This window comes from Sciurus vulgaris, assembly GCF_902686455.1.
Source record: "Sciurus vulgaris genome assembly, chromosome: X".
NCBI classification, from domain to species: Eukaryota; Metazoa; Chordata; class Mammalia; order Rodentia; family Sciuridae; genus Sciurus; species Sciurus vulgaris.
This window is the reverse complement of record NC_136471.1, coordinates 90,504,969-90,518,451: the sequence shown is the minus strand read 5'-3', so window position 1 is coordinate 90,518,451 and position 13,483 is coordinate 90,504,969. Positions and strand designations below refer to the sequence as shown.

At 42.7% G+C, this 13,483-nt stretch overlaps 1 protein-coding gene across 2 annotated transcripts in view; it reads left to right on the top strand.

Moving 5' to 3' along the window:
- Window positions 1-12,295, top strand: part of GNL3L (G protein nucleolar 3 like) — a 33,752-nt gene extending 21,457 nt beyond the window's left edge. For both annotated transcript variants that reach the window (XM_079124114.1, XM_079124113.1), the window contains 7 exons: window positions 1,306-1,393; window positions 1,881-2,055; window positions 2,150-2,292; window positions 2,569-2,705; window positions 4,536-4,663; window positions 8,808-9,030; window positions 11,097-12,295. In XM_079124114.1, the coding sequence (XP_078980240.1) occupies window positions 1,306-1,393; window positions 1,881-2,055; window positions 2,150-2,292; window positions 2,569-2,705; window positions 4,536-4,663; window positions 8,808-9,030; window positions 11,097-11,179 (977 nt within the window). In that variant the 3' untranslated portion in view covers window positions 11,180-12,295. The remainder of the gene's footprint in view (window positions 1-1,305; window positions 1,394-1,880; window positions 2,056-2,149; window positions 2,293-2,568; window positions 2,706-4,535; window positions 4,664-8,807; window positions 9,031-11,096) is intronic.
- The last annotated feature ends 1,188 nt before the right edge of the window (window positions 12,296-13,483 follow it).

The window sequence follows — 13,483 nt, the reverse complement described above, 5'->3', positions numbered from 1 at the left end:
ATATTGATCCACAAACATGTATATATAGATCTACATGTGTGGAGTCCTAAACACATCCAGTGGGTGCACATCTGGAGACGCAGAGAGGCAAAGTGCATGTAGACCAAGCCTGTTCCACATATACTCACCCCACCTCTGTTCTTCAATAGAGTCACAGAGTAACACACATGTGCCTAGATACACTATAACCCACTGATACAATCTAGAGTCATGGAGAGAGATATCTATGAGCATGTCTATGAAGAGACAGATTGTGTGTGGAGAGAGAGACAGAGACACACAGGGTTAGGGAGACAGGTAGAGATAAAAAGAGACACAGTGAAACACATTTAGAAGGCAAATATGTAGAGGAGCCTATGTAGAGGAGGCTTCCATGCCTTCAGCCCCTTCTAATTTTGGACCATCCTCTGATTCTTATCCTGGGCATGGGAGTCCCACTAATAGCCCTCATACCTGATTCACCTTAGGCATGGTCAGAAGGAGACTGACAGGAGTAGCATAGAGGGAATTACAGAGAGGCGGAATTGGTGGGGTGTAGAGAATCAGAAAGGACTGTGGCCAGAATGAGAAAGAGATGCTTAGGTACAAACATAAATGGAAAAAGAAAGAGATGCTAGAGAAATAGATGGGGAGAGAGACAAAAAGGCAAAAAGCAGTCATATTTTAGAATAAGAATCACCAAGAGATAGAGGTGTTACAGAAACTCCCAAGTAAAACGTGCACACCCAAGCACATACTTGAGAGGGTAGTATACATGTGTAAATTCAAGTACACACAGAGATAACAGTGAGAATGAGAGACCCAGGGAGGGAGAAACAAGCTATTCACAGGCTGAGAGCAGTTCACAGGTGCCTAAATTAAAAAAAAAAAAAAAAAAAAAAAAAAAGAAAAGATCACAAGAAAAGACAGCTGCTCAAAGAGGCTGGCATCTGGAAAGGAGCCCCTTCCCCCAGGGCAATTATATAGTAGAACAGATGGCCTTGTGACATTTGCAGACATTTCTTGATGTCCACCTTCTGTTGCATTGGGTTTGTGAGGCCTTGGATTGAACTTCTCTCCAGCCTCGTTGTGGGTGGGAAGTGGGTGTCACATCTAGATAGAAGGATAAATTTATGGAGCATGTCCACAAAAGGAAGAGAGAAAGAAAGGCCCTGTATGGGTCTTGATCAAGGCCTGGAATGGGAAGGCAGGATACCAGGCTCTATTTTTGGCTTCTCCATGGCCTGATGGCTGCTCCTGCCAGGCCTCCCTCACAGAATCTGTCTTGATGTTCTTTACCCTGAGTCATGTGCTGCTACTTTCTAGGCCTTCCCAATGTTGGGAAGAGCAGCCTGATCAATAGCCTGAAGCGCAGCCGTGCATGCAGTGTGGGAGCCGTTCCTGGGGTCACCAAGTAAGCACCTGTTCCCCTACTTCACAACTCTTTGATGCTACCATTCCCTCCAACTCCTATGCCTTCAGCCCTCATCCCTTTCCTTATTTTGGACAATCCTCTGATTCTTCCCCTGGGTATGGGACTCCCTCATTTACCTGGTACCCCCTAGTTGTGGGACAGGCACCCTACTTGATCCTTCTCATTATTTCCTCCTAACAACTCTGCAAGATTGGGCTTTGCATGAATTGCTCTGTTACATAGATGGAGCAACTGAAACCCAGACAGTCAGAAGTTAACCTGTGGTTCTACAGTCTGGTTCCCAGTGGCAGAGATTGAATTTTAGAATCGGTCCAAGTCTGTAGGGCCCCAGATCCCACCAGCCCTACATCTTTCTACTTCTGTAAGACACCCTCCCCTTGCTCCTTTATCGTCTCCCCAACTTCTCCAGGTTCAAACTGTGACTAAATGCCAGGCATATGCAGTCCTATCTTCTCTCCCACCCCAGATTCATGCAGGAGGTCTACCTAGACAAGTTCATCAGGTTGCTGGATGCTCCAGGCATTGTCCCAGGACCCAACTCAGAGGTGGGCACCATCTTGCGTAACTGTATCCATGTGCAGAAGCTGGCAGACCCTGTGACCCCAGTGGAGACAATCCTACAGCGTTGCAACCTGGAAGAGGTACACAGCAGGTCCCCTGGTGGATTCCCTACCCTACCCACTCCAGGGTCTTGTTTTTATTCCTAATGACCGCTCTTCTCCCTTGCTAAACCAGATTTCCAACTATTATGGAGTTTCTGGGTTCCAGACCACTGAGCACTTTTTGACTGCAGTGGCCCACCGCTTGGGGAAGAAGAAGAAGGGAGGCTTATACAGTCAGGAACAGGCTGCCAAAGCTGTCCTGGCTGACTGGGTGAGGTGAGGACTGGGCTAAGCTCATCTGTGTTTATTACAGCTGGTAGGGCAACGTGTCCTCAGTCCCAGGGCAGGGAACAGTCAAGGCACAAGGGCCTTGTGCTTGGGACTTTATACCCAATGATTATCCAGCAACTCAACCCATTGTTGTTTAGAAGCCACTTTGGATTTTCTTGTCCCTTTCTGTTGTCCCTTACTGGCTTGTGAACTCATCCTCTTGTCTGCTTGGTCATTTGGTCTCTCATCGACCACCATCAATCTCCTCCCACCTCTCTGCAGTGGGAAGATCAGCTTCTATACACCACCACCACCCACCCACACTCTACCAGCCCATCTCAGTGCTGAGATTGTTAAGGAGATGACTGAAGTCTTTGACATTGAAGATACTGAGCAGGCCAATGAAGACACCATGGAATGTAAGTATGGATGGGTAGGTGCACTTGATCTTCTGATGATGATGCCATACAGACATGGTGACAGATCCCACTCATGATCTTCCCTTCCCTGGTTCTACTTGTATTTTGTACAGGTTTAACAAGCTCATCCTAATTTCTTTTTTTGTAAGGTAGAGAATTCTAATCTGGGCCATGGGGTGATGGTGGTGGTGATGGTTGTGAGCTTTTGTTAGGTGGGAATTCCTGCCTCTTCGGGCATGGCCTGGAGTAGATTTGAGATGTTCCTTTCAAAAGCCTTTTGCCTAGTGTTGCTGTATGCTTTTCCACTACCATTTCAAATGTATTTCTAGGCTTTCCCTCTTATGCCCATTGGCTGGTGAGGTATCTAATTCACAAAAAGGTGGTGGTTGGTAAAAGGCACATAGACAGTGACAAGCAATGGTAGCCTTGGAACCAGCACTATTGCCCTGTTATGTAAGACACCCAGCTCTGAGTAGCTAGGTAGTTGAAAGGATGAACTACCTGCATTCAGTCCAAGCTTTGTTTCTTATTAGCTGTATGAGGCTGAATAAGTTACTTCTTTTCTCCCTGTGTCAATAGTGTCATCTGTAAAATGAGGACAATAGCACCCATGGATAAGTGATTGTGAGGATTTATTTACTGTTTAAAAAATGGGTAGCGAGTGTAGCTCAGTGGCTTAGCATACTCACAGCCCTGGGTTTGATGCTTAGCACATGAGAAAGGAAAAGACATGTAGAACAGTAATTTGCATATAGTAAATAAATGCTCAGTAGAATTTAGCCATTATTAAGATGACTATTTTCTGGGTGTACAGAGATGTGACTTTTAGAAACTTTTGAGAAAGTTTCTTTTCATAAAACACTACCCTCTGGAGCCCTGGCTTGTGGCTCTGGCCTCTTTCTGTATCCCACCTCAAGACTCCCTGGACCCATGCGTAGACACTGTGCGGTAGTTGAGAATGTCTTAGCTGACTTAGCTTCTGGTATCTGTTTCTCTTGAGGGTTAGACATTTCATTGTCTGTGTTTTCTAATGTCTAATGTAATGTCTGTAAGTGAGGACAAGAGAACTTGCCTACTTCTTTATTTAGTCCCCTTGTGGCTTGAGGCAGGTTATCCTCCTTCTTTCTGAATTTTAGTTTTTGTTTCTGTCAGGTGGACACTTGAGAGGGATGGGAGATCATGTTCTCAGGATGATGCTTGATTCTTGATGTATGTGAGGGCAAGAGGGGATCTATCACTGACAGTACATTTTGGCAAACGATTGAGGTCTGGGAAATGGAGAAGAGGGTGGGGGAGAGGTTAGTGGTGAAGCAGTTTTGGAGGAGTTGGTCCTAGTACTGGATCTTGAAGGGTGAGTAGGGACTAGGAAGAAGGGAATAGGGACAGAACTATAGGAGGCAGTGGGCACATCTGAGGTTACAGTGGAAACCAACTCTAGACAATGGGCCAGAGGGAACAGATAGATAGTCCTGGTCCTAGGGAGGTAATCCTGGTAGCTGCCATTTATAGAGCAGCATCATGGTTGGGCCAAACAATAATAGGGCTCCTTGCCATGACTCACAGCAGCCCTCTGTGTATAGGCCTTGTGGAATTCCCATTTTTCAGATGAGCAAGTTAAGACTCTGAGGCCAGCTCCCAATAGGCAAATGTTGTATTGCAAAACTCATGCTTTTAATCTTTTGTTATGTAACCTTTTAGCAGAACTGAGAAGTATCTTCCCCCACCTGACTCCCTGGGCAGTACCCACATTTCCTTTCTGTTGAGACCTGACCAAGGGGCTGACAGCAGGGAGGAGCAAGGATCTTGATAATGGTGTTGGTTCTGTTAAAGGCTTGGCCACAGGAGAATCAGATGAGCTGTTGGGTGACACGGACCCGCTTGAAATGGAGATCAAGTGGCTCCATTCTCCGATGGTGAAAATAGCAGATGCCATTGAAAATAAAACTACTGTATATAAGGTACCTGTCCACTTTCTTTATGGCAACCCTCTTCTCTACCCACATTCTTGAACGTGGTCAGTCCCTTCTGCCTAGCTTCTGTAAGATAGTGAGGTATGAGTGGTTCACATGCTCCCTGGGGTTCCTGGATGCCTGACTTGGTGTGTCTTTTGCCAAACGATAATAGGTCCATGGAGAGAGGTATACTCTCTCAAGCAGTTTTGCCAGATCTGGTTCTAACCATAGAACAGGTATCAGTAGTCACTCAGTTGTTTTAAGTTGCAAATGACTTTCTCCTACCTAGTATCCAAGATGCTGTAACTGTCAGTCAGCAAGTCCTATGGTATCCCTTCAAAATCCCTTTAATCTGTCAATTTCCCTTGTCTTTACCATTTCCATAACCCTAGAGTAAACTTCTCTCAACTCAGCCAGACATATGTCCCAGGTCTATTTTTCATATTTTTCATGGCCCAGTCCGACCATGTTAATCTCCCCTGCTTAAACTCCTTTCATGGCTCCCTAGCCACCTAAAGAATAAGGTTCAGATACCAGAGTTCTGCTATTCAAGATTTGCATGGCATGATATGACTCTAGGTGGTTGTTTTCAGCCTTCTCTTCTGCCAGTCCCCACATTTCTGGATTTCAGAAAGACATCTGCACTGTGATGGGAGGTGCATGGAATGTTGGCAGGGATGGGAAAGGGGTGGGATGAAGGTTGAGACAGCATGGTTATAAGGGCCCTCATCTATACCAATTGTGAGTTAGGAAAGTCTTGCTTGAATCACATCTTAAAAGCTGAGTTTTCTGGGCAAGGGCTCAACCCATGCTCATGCCAAGGCCCAAGAGGGTAACAGGAAAGTGTTTTGGGGAAATGGTTAGTGATGTGAGGCAGCTTGAGTGGGTAGTAAGAGGTGGGGAAAAGATAATTCTGGAGTCAGATCATAGAAGGCCTTGAGTTTGATTGTAACCCATAGGCAACCAGAAAACACTGAAAATTGGTTATTTATTTTTCAGGGTCAGAGGGTTTTTTGGTTTGTTTTTGTTTTTTACTGTTTAGGTACTGGGGGATTGAACCCAAAGTCACTCTACCACTGAGTTATATCCCTAGCCCTTTTTCTTTTCTTTTTTTTTTTTTTTTTGAGTTTTATTTTTATTTTTATTTTATTTTTTTTTTATTGTAAACAAATGGGATACATGTTGTTTCTGTTTGTACATGGCGTAAAGGCATACATACCATTTGTGTAATCATAAATTTATATAGAGTAATGTTGTTTGATTCATTCTGTTATTTTTTCCCTTCCCCGCACCCCCTTTTTTTTTTCTTACTTTTAATTTATTATATTTATTTATTTTTGGTATTGAGGATTGAACCCAGGGGCACCTTACCACTGAGCCAACCCTTTTTACTTTTTTTGAGACAGGGTTTCACTAAGTTGCTTAAGGCCTTGCTAAATTGCTGAGCCAGGCCTTGAACTTGCTATCCTTCTGCCTCAGCCTCTTGAGTTGCTGGGATTACAGGCATGTGCTATTGTGCCCAGAGTTTTTTTTTTTTTCCTTCTTTTTTTTTTCAATTTTGAGACAGGAACTTCCCGAGTTGTTGAGATTAACCTTGGATTTGCTATATTCTTGCCTCAGCCTCCCAAGTCACTAGGATTAGTGGTGTGTACCACTGCACCTGACTTCAAAGGGTTTTTCACTCCTGTTTTGCTTACTTTTTTTATTTTTAAAAAAATTTCAAGTAGGTAATGTAATTATGGTTTAAAATTTAAAAGGTACTAAAATGTGTACAGCAAAAAGTAAATCTCTCTCCTGTTTTTGTGTTTCAGCCCCCCTGTCACTTTCTTAGAGCCAGTCATTATTAGCAGACTTTTAAATGTCTTTTCAGAGCTATTCCATATTTATATGTGCACTATATAAGTATAATATATAACTATATAAATAGTTACAGGTAAATATTTTTAATGCTGTTCATATAGTTCTCCATTTTACTTGATTCACTTACAAATTCATCTTGGAGATTGTTCCACAGGATTAATTTCAGGAGCTGTCCTTTATTTTTTTGGTTATATATCTGGAAGGATTCCTTAAGCAGGGAAATGACATGGTCAGGTTTATGTATTAGAACAGTTAATCATAGGAAAGGGGCCACCATGGGGGCATGTAGTCCAAGGAGGAAACCACAGTCTGTAGTCTATACAAAATTTGTGGTATACAACAGTGAGGGAATCACACTATTCTCATTCTCACATAGTTTTTTAGAGGTTTTCATTGCTTAAAGGGAAAATCAGTGTAAAGTTGTGTATTTAAGGCCATCTCCAACAATATGTTCCACTGAGCTCCTAAGCCCCAGAACATACCCTTTTTTCCTCAGAAACCTGCAAGTAGTTCCCTTTTTCTATACTACAAGCTTCAGATTCAGTTCAGGGCCTTCATTAGGGCCACCCCATTGTACAAATAAGAGATATGGTTTAGGTATACTATATTGTGAATAGTGCTTCTGCCCTCAACCCAAGTGGTGCAGGATGGTAACTTTACTCAGTCCCATCTCTTCTTGCCTTTTTCCCACTATAGGGAAGTAGATGATCATAGGCATGGGCTCTGAAGCTAGACTGCTTGGGTTCTAATTTACTCCATAGCATACTAGATCTGTGACCTCAGGTACCTTGTTTTTCATAGCATTGTTAGAAGGATTAAGTTAATTAATACATATAAAAGGGTGAATACAGTCACATATGATGCCTTACAATGGGGATATGTTCTGAGAGATGCATTGTTAGGTGATTTTTGTAGTTGTGCAAATATCCTATAAATGTACTTAAGCTAAGACACACAAACATACATACATAACACACACTAACCCACATGTACATATATTCACATATGAACTTAGAGTGGTACCTGGCATATAGTAAACTTTCTGTTAACACTGGTTTTTACTACTCACATACATCTTTCACTCCTGCCACATCAAGTCCCCTTTTGGTGACCCCCCAAGTGTGCTCTGTGCTTTTCCAGTGTTGTGTTAGGAATGACCCTCCCTGTTTGGCATGGTGGTGCATGCCTGTAATCCTAATGACTCTGGAGGCTGAGGTAGGAGGATATCAAATTTGAGGGCAGCCTTGGTAACCTGGTGAGAGCCTGTCTCAAAATAAAAAGGTCAGTGATATAGCTCATTGGTAAAGTGCTCCTGGGTTCAATCCCCAGTACCACCATAAAAAAAAGAAAGAGAAAGGAATGATCCTCCCCATCAGTAGTATGTTGACTGCTGTCATTCCAACCTCTTTGTTACTCATCCTTGTGTCCCTCATGGGCAGACACCATACTTATGAGATAGATTGTTGCTCCTTAAAGGTGGAAATGAGTTTGACTCTTCTTCTTTGTCCTCACACAGAGCTGGAAACAAAATAGTTTCCAAAAATATTTGTTAAATTTAATGAGACCTTGAAGAGTCGCTTAAGTAAATGATCATTATAATACCAATTTTCATTGATTAAGTAACCCTATCTTTTCATTTTATTCTTTTTTTTGCAGGGGGTACCAAGGAGTGAACCAAAGGGCGCTTATCCACTGAGCTACATCCCCAGCCCTTTTTATTTTTTTATTTTGAGACAGAGTCTTGCTAAGTTGCTTAGAGCTCACTAAGTTGCTGAGGCTATCTTTGAACCTGTAATCCTCTTGCCTCAGCCTCCTGAGCCATTGGGATTACAAGCATGCACCACCACACCCAGTTCGTTTTTTTCTCGTAAAAGTCATATAGGTTACCCATTATTCACTCCCATTTGACAGATGAGCAAACTGAGGTTGAAAGGCTAAGTACATGCTTATATATGGTGGAGCCAAAATTAGAGCCTGGTTCACATGACTCCAGGCTCCTTTTTCCCCCACTTTATTGGGGATTGAATCCAGGGGCACTGTACCATTGAACTACATCTGCAGCTCTTTTATTTATTTATTTTTTTGAGACAGGGTCTATGTTTCCTAGGCTGTCCATGAATTTGAGATCTTTCTGTTTCACCTCCCAAGTAGTTTGAAGTACAGATGTGTGTCATCATACCCAGCTGTAGGCTTCCTAGTCTTTACTAAGCCTGTTTCTGCCTCCTCTGTAGAAGTCTCTGGAGGTCCTTTGAAGGTCAGGACCTCACCATTATCCTCTTTCTCTCTCCAGATTGGAGACCTCACTGGTTATTGCACCAATCCAAACCGTTATCAGGTGGGGTGGGCTAAACGCAATGTGAACCACCACCACCCCAAGAACAACAGCGTGGTGGATGTCAGCTCAGTGGACCGCCGTCCAATGCTGCAGAGGATCATGGAGACAGATCCTTTGCAACAGGGCCAGGCTTTGGCATCTGCCTTGAAGAACAAGAAGAAGATGCAGAAGCGTACAGGTGGGGGTACTTGGCTGCCCATTTGCTCTGCAAAGGGCCAGTCTGGGTCCTGTATTAGGGGCTGCTGAATGAGCATATCCATGTGTCCAGGGTTGTAGAGCAGGGATGGGTTAGGGGCTCAACTACTAGCATAGTGGTTCTTAAACTTTATATTGCATCAGAATCACCTGGAGTATTTATTAAGACACAGATTTATGGGGCCCTTCCCCAGAGATTCTAATTGAATAAATCAGCTGATGCTGGTCCTCTGGGGACCACACTTGGAAAACCAGTGGCCTAGTCTTTGTATAAATATAGCCACATTTATCAGGTACTTTCTGTGTGTTAGCCAGGTATCAGGCTATATATAATTTTTACTTTATCATTTGGCATTGCACTCAAAATCCCAAAGGATATACAGTAAAATATATTTTCTATCTGCTGGTTGTCTAGACCTCTCCTCATAGGCAACCGTTAGTTTCTTGTATCTCTTTCCTAACAAAGAGACACAAGAAAATACCTATATATTCTTTGTTGTTTTTTCTACTCAAATGCAAGTCTGCTGAACACATGGTTTTGCCCCATCACTTTTTTCTGTTCTACATCAATACATGAAAGAACTTCCCTTCATTTTAATGGTGGTCCATTGTGTACCTGACCCATTTAGGTCTTCATGCTTTATTGTGGGTCCTCCATATCTGTGGCTTCTGTACTTGCAGATTCAACCAACTGCAAATCAGAAATATTTGAAAAAACATTGCATTTGTCCTGAATGTATAAAGACTATGTATTTCTTGTCATTATTTCCTAAACAACATGGTATGACAACTATTTACATAGTATTTATAGTGTATTAAGTATTATCTAAAAGTGACTTAAAGTGTTCAGGAGGATATGTATAGTTTATATTCAAATACTGTACCATTTCATATAAGGGCCTTCAGAATACCAAATCTGGATTTGGTATCCTCCAAGTCTTTCCCTATGGATACTGAAGGATCTTCACTAACTCATTGTAAAAGACTTATTCTCATATAGTAAATGAGATAACTGAGACTCAGAGATAGTCAGCGACACTTTAAAAGTAAGACAATTAGTAATCATTGGAGGCAAAATGCAAACCTAGATAGGGTTGATTGGCCCTGTCAGCCCTATTCTTTGAAGTAGGCCATATTTTATAATCAAACATTCACTCTTGGCCTGGCTCTACTTTGAGTCCTTGGACTCCAGAAATAAATTGCCCTTGAACTTATGGTCTTATTAGAGTGTAGGGAGGAGATAAAACAGACATTTGACAGCACAGAGTGATCACTCTGAAGAGATAGCAAGTACCGTGAAGGGATCTAACCCAGTCTCAGGGAATCTTGAGGAATAATAGGGCAGATAAGAAGCGTGAGTTGTGAGCATTCAGGCTCAAAGCTACTACTGCTGTGTTTCTCGTTTTATTTATTTATTTTTTTGAGGTACTGAGGATCAAACCCAGGGCCTTGTGCTTGCAAGGCAAGCACTCTACCAACTGAACTATCTCCCTAGCCCCTGTGTTTCTTTTTTGCTGTGAGAACTTTTTTTGTTTTGTTTTTGTGGTCATGGGGGTTGAACTCAGGGGCATTCAGCTACATCCTCACCCTGTTTATATTTTATTTTGAGACAGGGTCTTGATAAGTTGTCCAGGCTGGCCTCACTTGTGATCCTCTTGCCTCAGCCTCCCCAGTCATTAGGGTCACAGGTGTGAATGACCATGCCTGGTGAGAGCTTTGTTTTGAAGGTAATGATGGGGTGCTAAGTACAATGTAGTATAAGAAAATTACCATTTTGGTTCTTGGAAGGGACAAAAAATCTGGAGTCCTGTGAGTTTGAAACTCGGAGATAGAAGCTATGTTGTGGTGATCATAGGTTGATAAATGGTTCTAGTTGTGAGGTTTAACAGTGGCTTCCAACAGTTCACCAGTTGTTTTGTGTAGTGTTTGGGGATTAAGTGAGCTATTTGGGGAGTTTGGTGCAGACCAAGCTTCATGTAGGTCAGGTCTAGTAGGCCTTCTTTTGGCAAGCCAGTCACCCAAAGATTGCATATATTTCTTCATCTGCAGATAAAATTGCCAGCAAGCTGTCCGATTCCATGATGTCTGTTCTCGACCTCTCTGGCAACGGTGATGACAGTGCTGGTGACTGATCAGCTGATTCACTCCCCTCCCGCTCCAAGCACCGGTTCCTGTGGGATGGGGGAATACAAGTGGAGTTTGGTTCTCTGAAGTATCTCTATATTTAAAAAACCCTCCCATACTGTGTCCCTTCCCCATACTATTCCCTCCATTCTCTCTAGAGAGGCTGGAGTTGCCAAACCCAGTGTCCTTTACTTAATCCCTGCTGTGTTTTACAAGATAAATAAAATATCAGCAGAGCCCAGGTGCTAACAATTTATCCCTCACTCTTAATCCCAGGATCCCACCCCGCAGGTTGAGCTGATATTAGGGATGACCTCCCACAAGCCCTCTTAGACCGCTGAATGTACAAATAAAGGCTAGACTGTTAGTAGACCTGGAGACCCTGCAGGGAAGATGATTTCTTTACCATTCAACAAGAGGTATCAGCATCAAGGTATTCCTGTAATGGGCTCCTGGCCATGCATCTTTCTTCCAAGTTCTTAAGTCCTCACCTGGGTGGCAGTGGGGACAGGGGGAATAGTGATGAGCCTTTTTATATCTGTGGAAGAGTCTGGAGATAGGATAGAGGGAAGAAGAAAACCAACAAGCTTGGCTGGTGCTAAAGTGTGTTAAGTACTATTTTGTAGGAAGGGAAAAGAAGGTACCTGTTGTTAGGGCAGCTGGGTGCTTTAGGGACAGTCCCATCTTGGCATATATAAGAATTTGGAGGAATTCTGTTAACTGAAGTGCTCTTGCTGGTCCCTGCCCTTGTGTGACCTTATCCAGCATCAGAATTTGAATTCCATAATTCCAGAGAGTTTTGGTTCCATTTATTCAGAGTGTGCCCTTAAGAGAGCAGCTGTGTTTGGGCTAACTCCTTTCCTAGTGCCTGGAAGCCACCCATTAAAGTATAATTAGCTATCACCTTTTGGACAGCCTACCCCATCAGACAAGGGCAGCAGGCCCAAGCAGTACTAGAGTCTTGGCTTAGTCAGCTTGCTGTCACTATTATAAAATACTTAAGATATCAATTTATAAAGAGAAAAGGTTTATTTTGACTTATAGTCTTTAAAGTTCCAATCTATGGTCAATTGGCTCCATTGCTTTGGCTTTCTTGTGAGGTAGCATAGATAAACTGGGTATAAGGAGTGCCTGAAGTCCCACAATCCCTTTCATTGTCCCAGCGATTTAAGGATCTCCCACCAGGCCCTGCCTCCTAAAAGTTTAGTCCACCTCCTAATAGTGCCACCCTGAGATCAAGCCTTTTAACACATGGGCCTTGGGGGTACATTTAAAATCCAAACTGTAGCAAGCTCTTGGACTGGGATAGAAGATTACAACTGAAATGATCTCATTTTACTAGGGATTTTGTTTCATGTACAAAATTTCAGTTCCTAGCAGTTTATCCAGAGTCGAGATGTTTGTAGGGAGTGAGCATTGCATTACTTTGGTCTTTGCCCGCTACATTAAACTTCCAGCTATCCTTTGCTCTTACCTCTGCCTCTTAGGCCAGCACCCGCAGTTTACCTAACCAGATCCTAATAACCAAATCAGGTGATAGACTAGAAAGCCACTGACTATAGACTGTTTTATTTTGAGACAGACTACTCCTGTATTCAGGCATGGCCAAAGGAGGGAGTTAGGTACTGATTGAGCACAAACTGTAACAAGCTCTGGAAATCTGTTAACCTCCTTAACCCTCAATATGGCTGTACCAATACAGGATTAGTCTCTTAAGAAAAATAAACAGGCTCAGAAAGTTGACAGGATATGCCCAAGACAACATTAACTGGTAGATCCAAGTATGATTGAGACCCTATGCAGTCCCTTTCCTCTGCATTATACTGCATTCTTAACAAAGGTACATTAATTAAGTACCTACTGTGTGCCAGTCTCAATTTATTAAGTCCTTAAAATGCATTTTCTTCTTTTTAGGTTTAAAAATCCTAGTATTGTCTTGCTAAAGTTTTGCCTGAGTCTCCTTGAATGAGGTGTAACATTTCATAACATCACATTATGAGACTCTCCTGGTAGGTAATAGTGTTAAAATGAGAAATTGGATACTGAGACTGCCAAAGCCATTTATACACACACACACACACTCACACACACATACACATACATACACACACACAAGTATGTATACATACACCCTTTTTGCAGTACTGGGGATTGAACCTAGGACCTCAGGTATACTAGGCAAGCACTGAGCTACATCCTCATCCCTTTATATTTTTTATTTTGAGACAGATTCTTGAAAGTTGCCCAGGCTGGCCTTAGGCTTACAGTCCTCCTGCCTCAGCATCCTGAGTAGGTGGGATTATAGGTGTGTG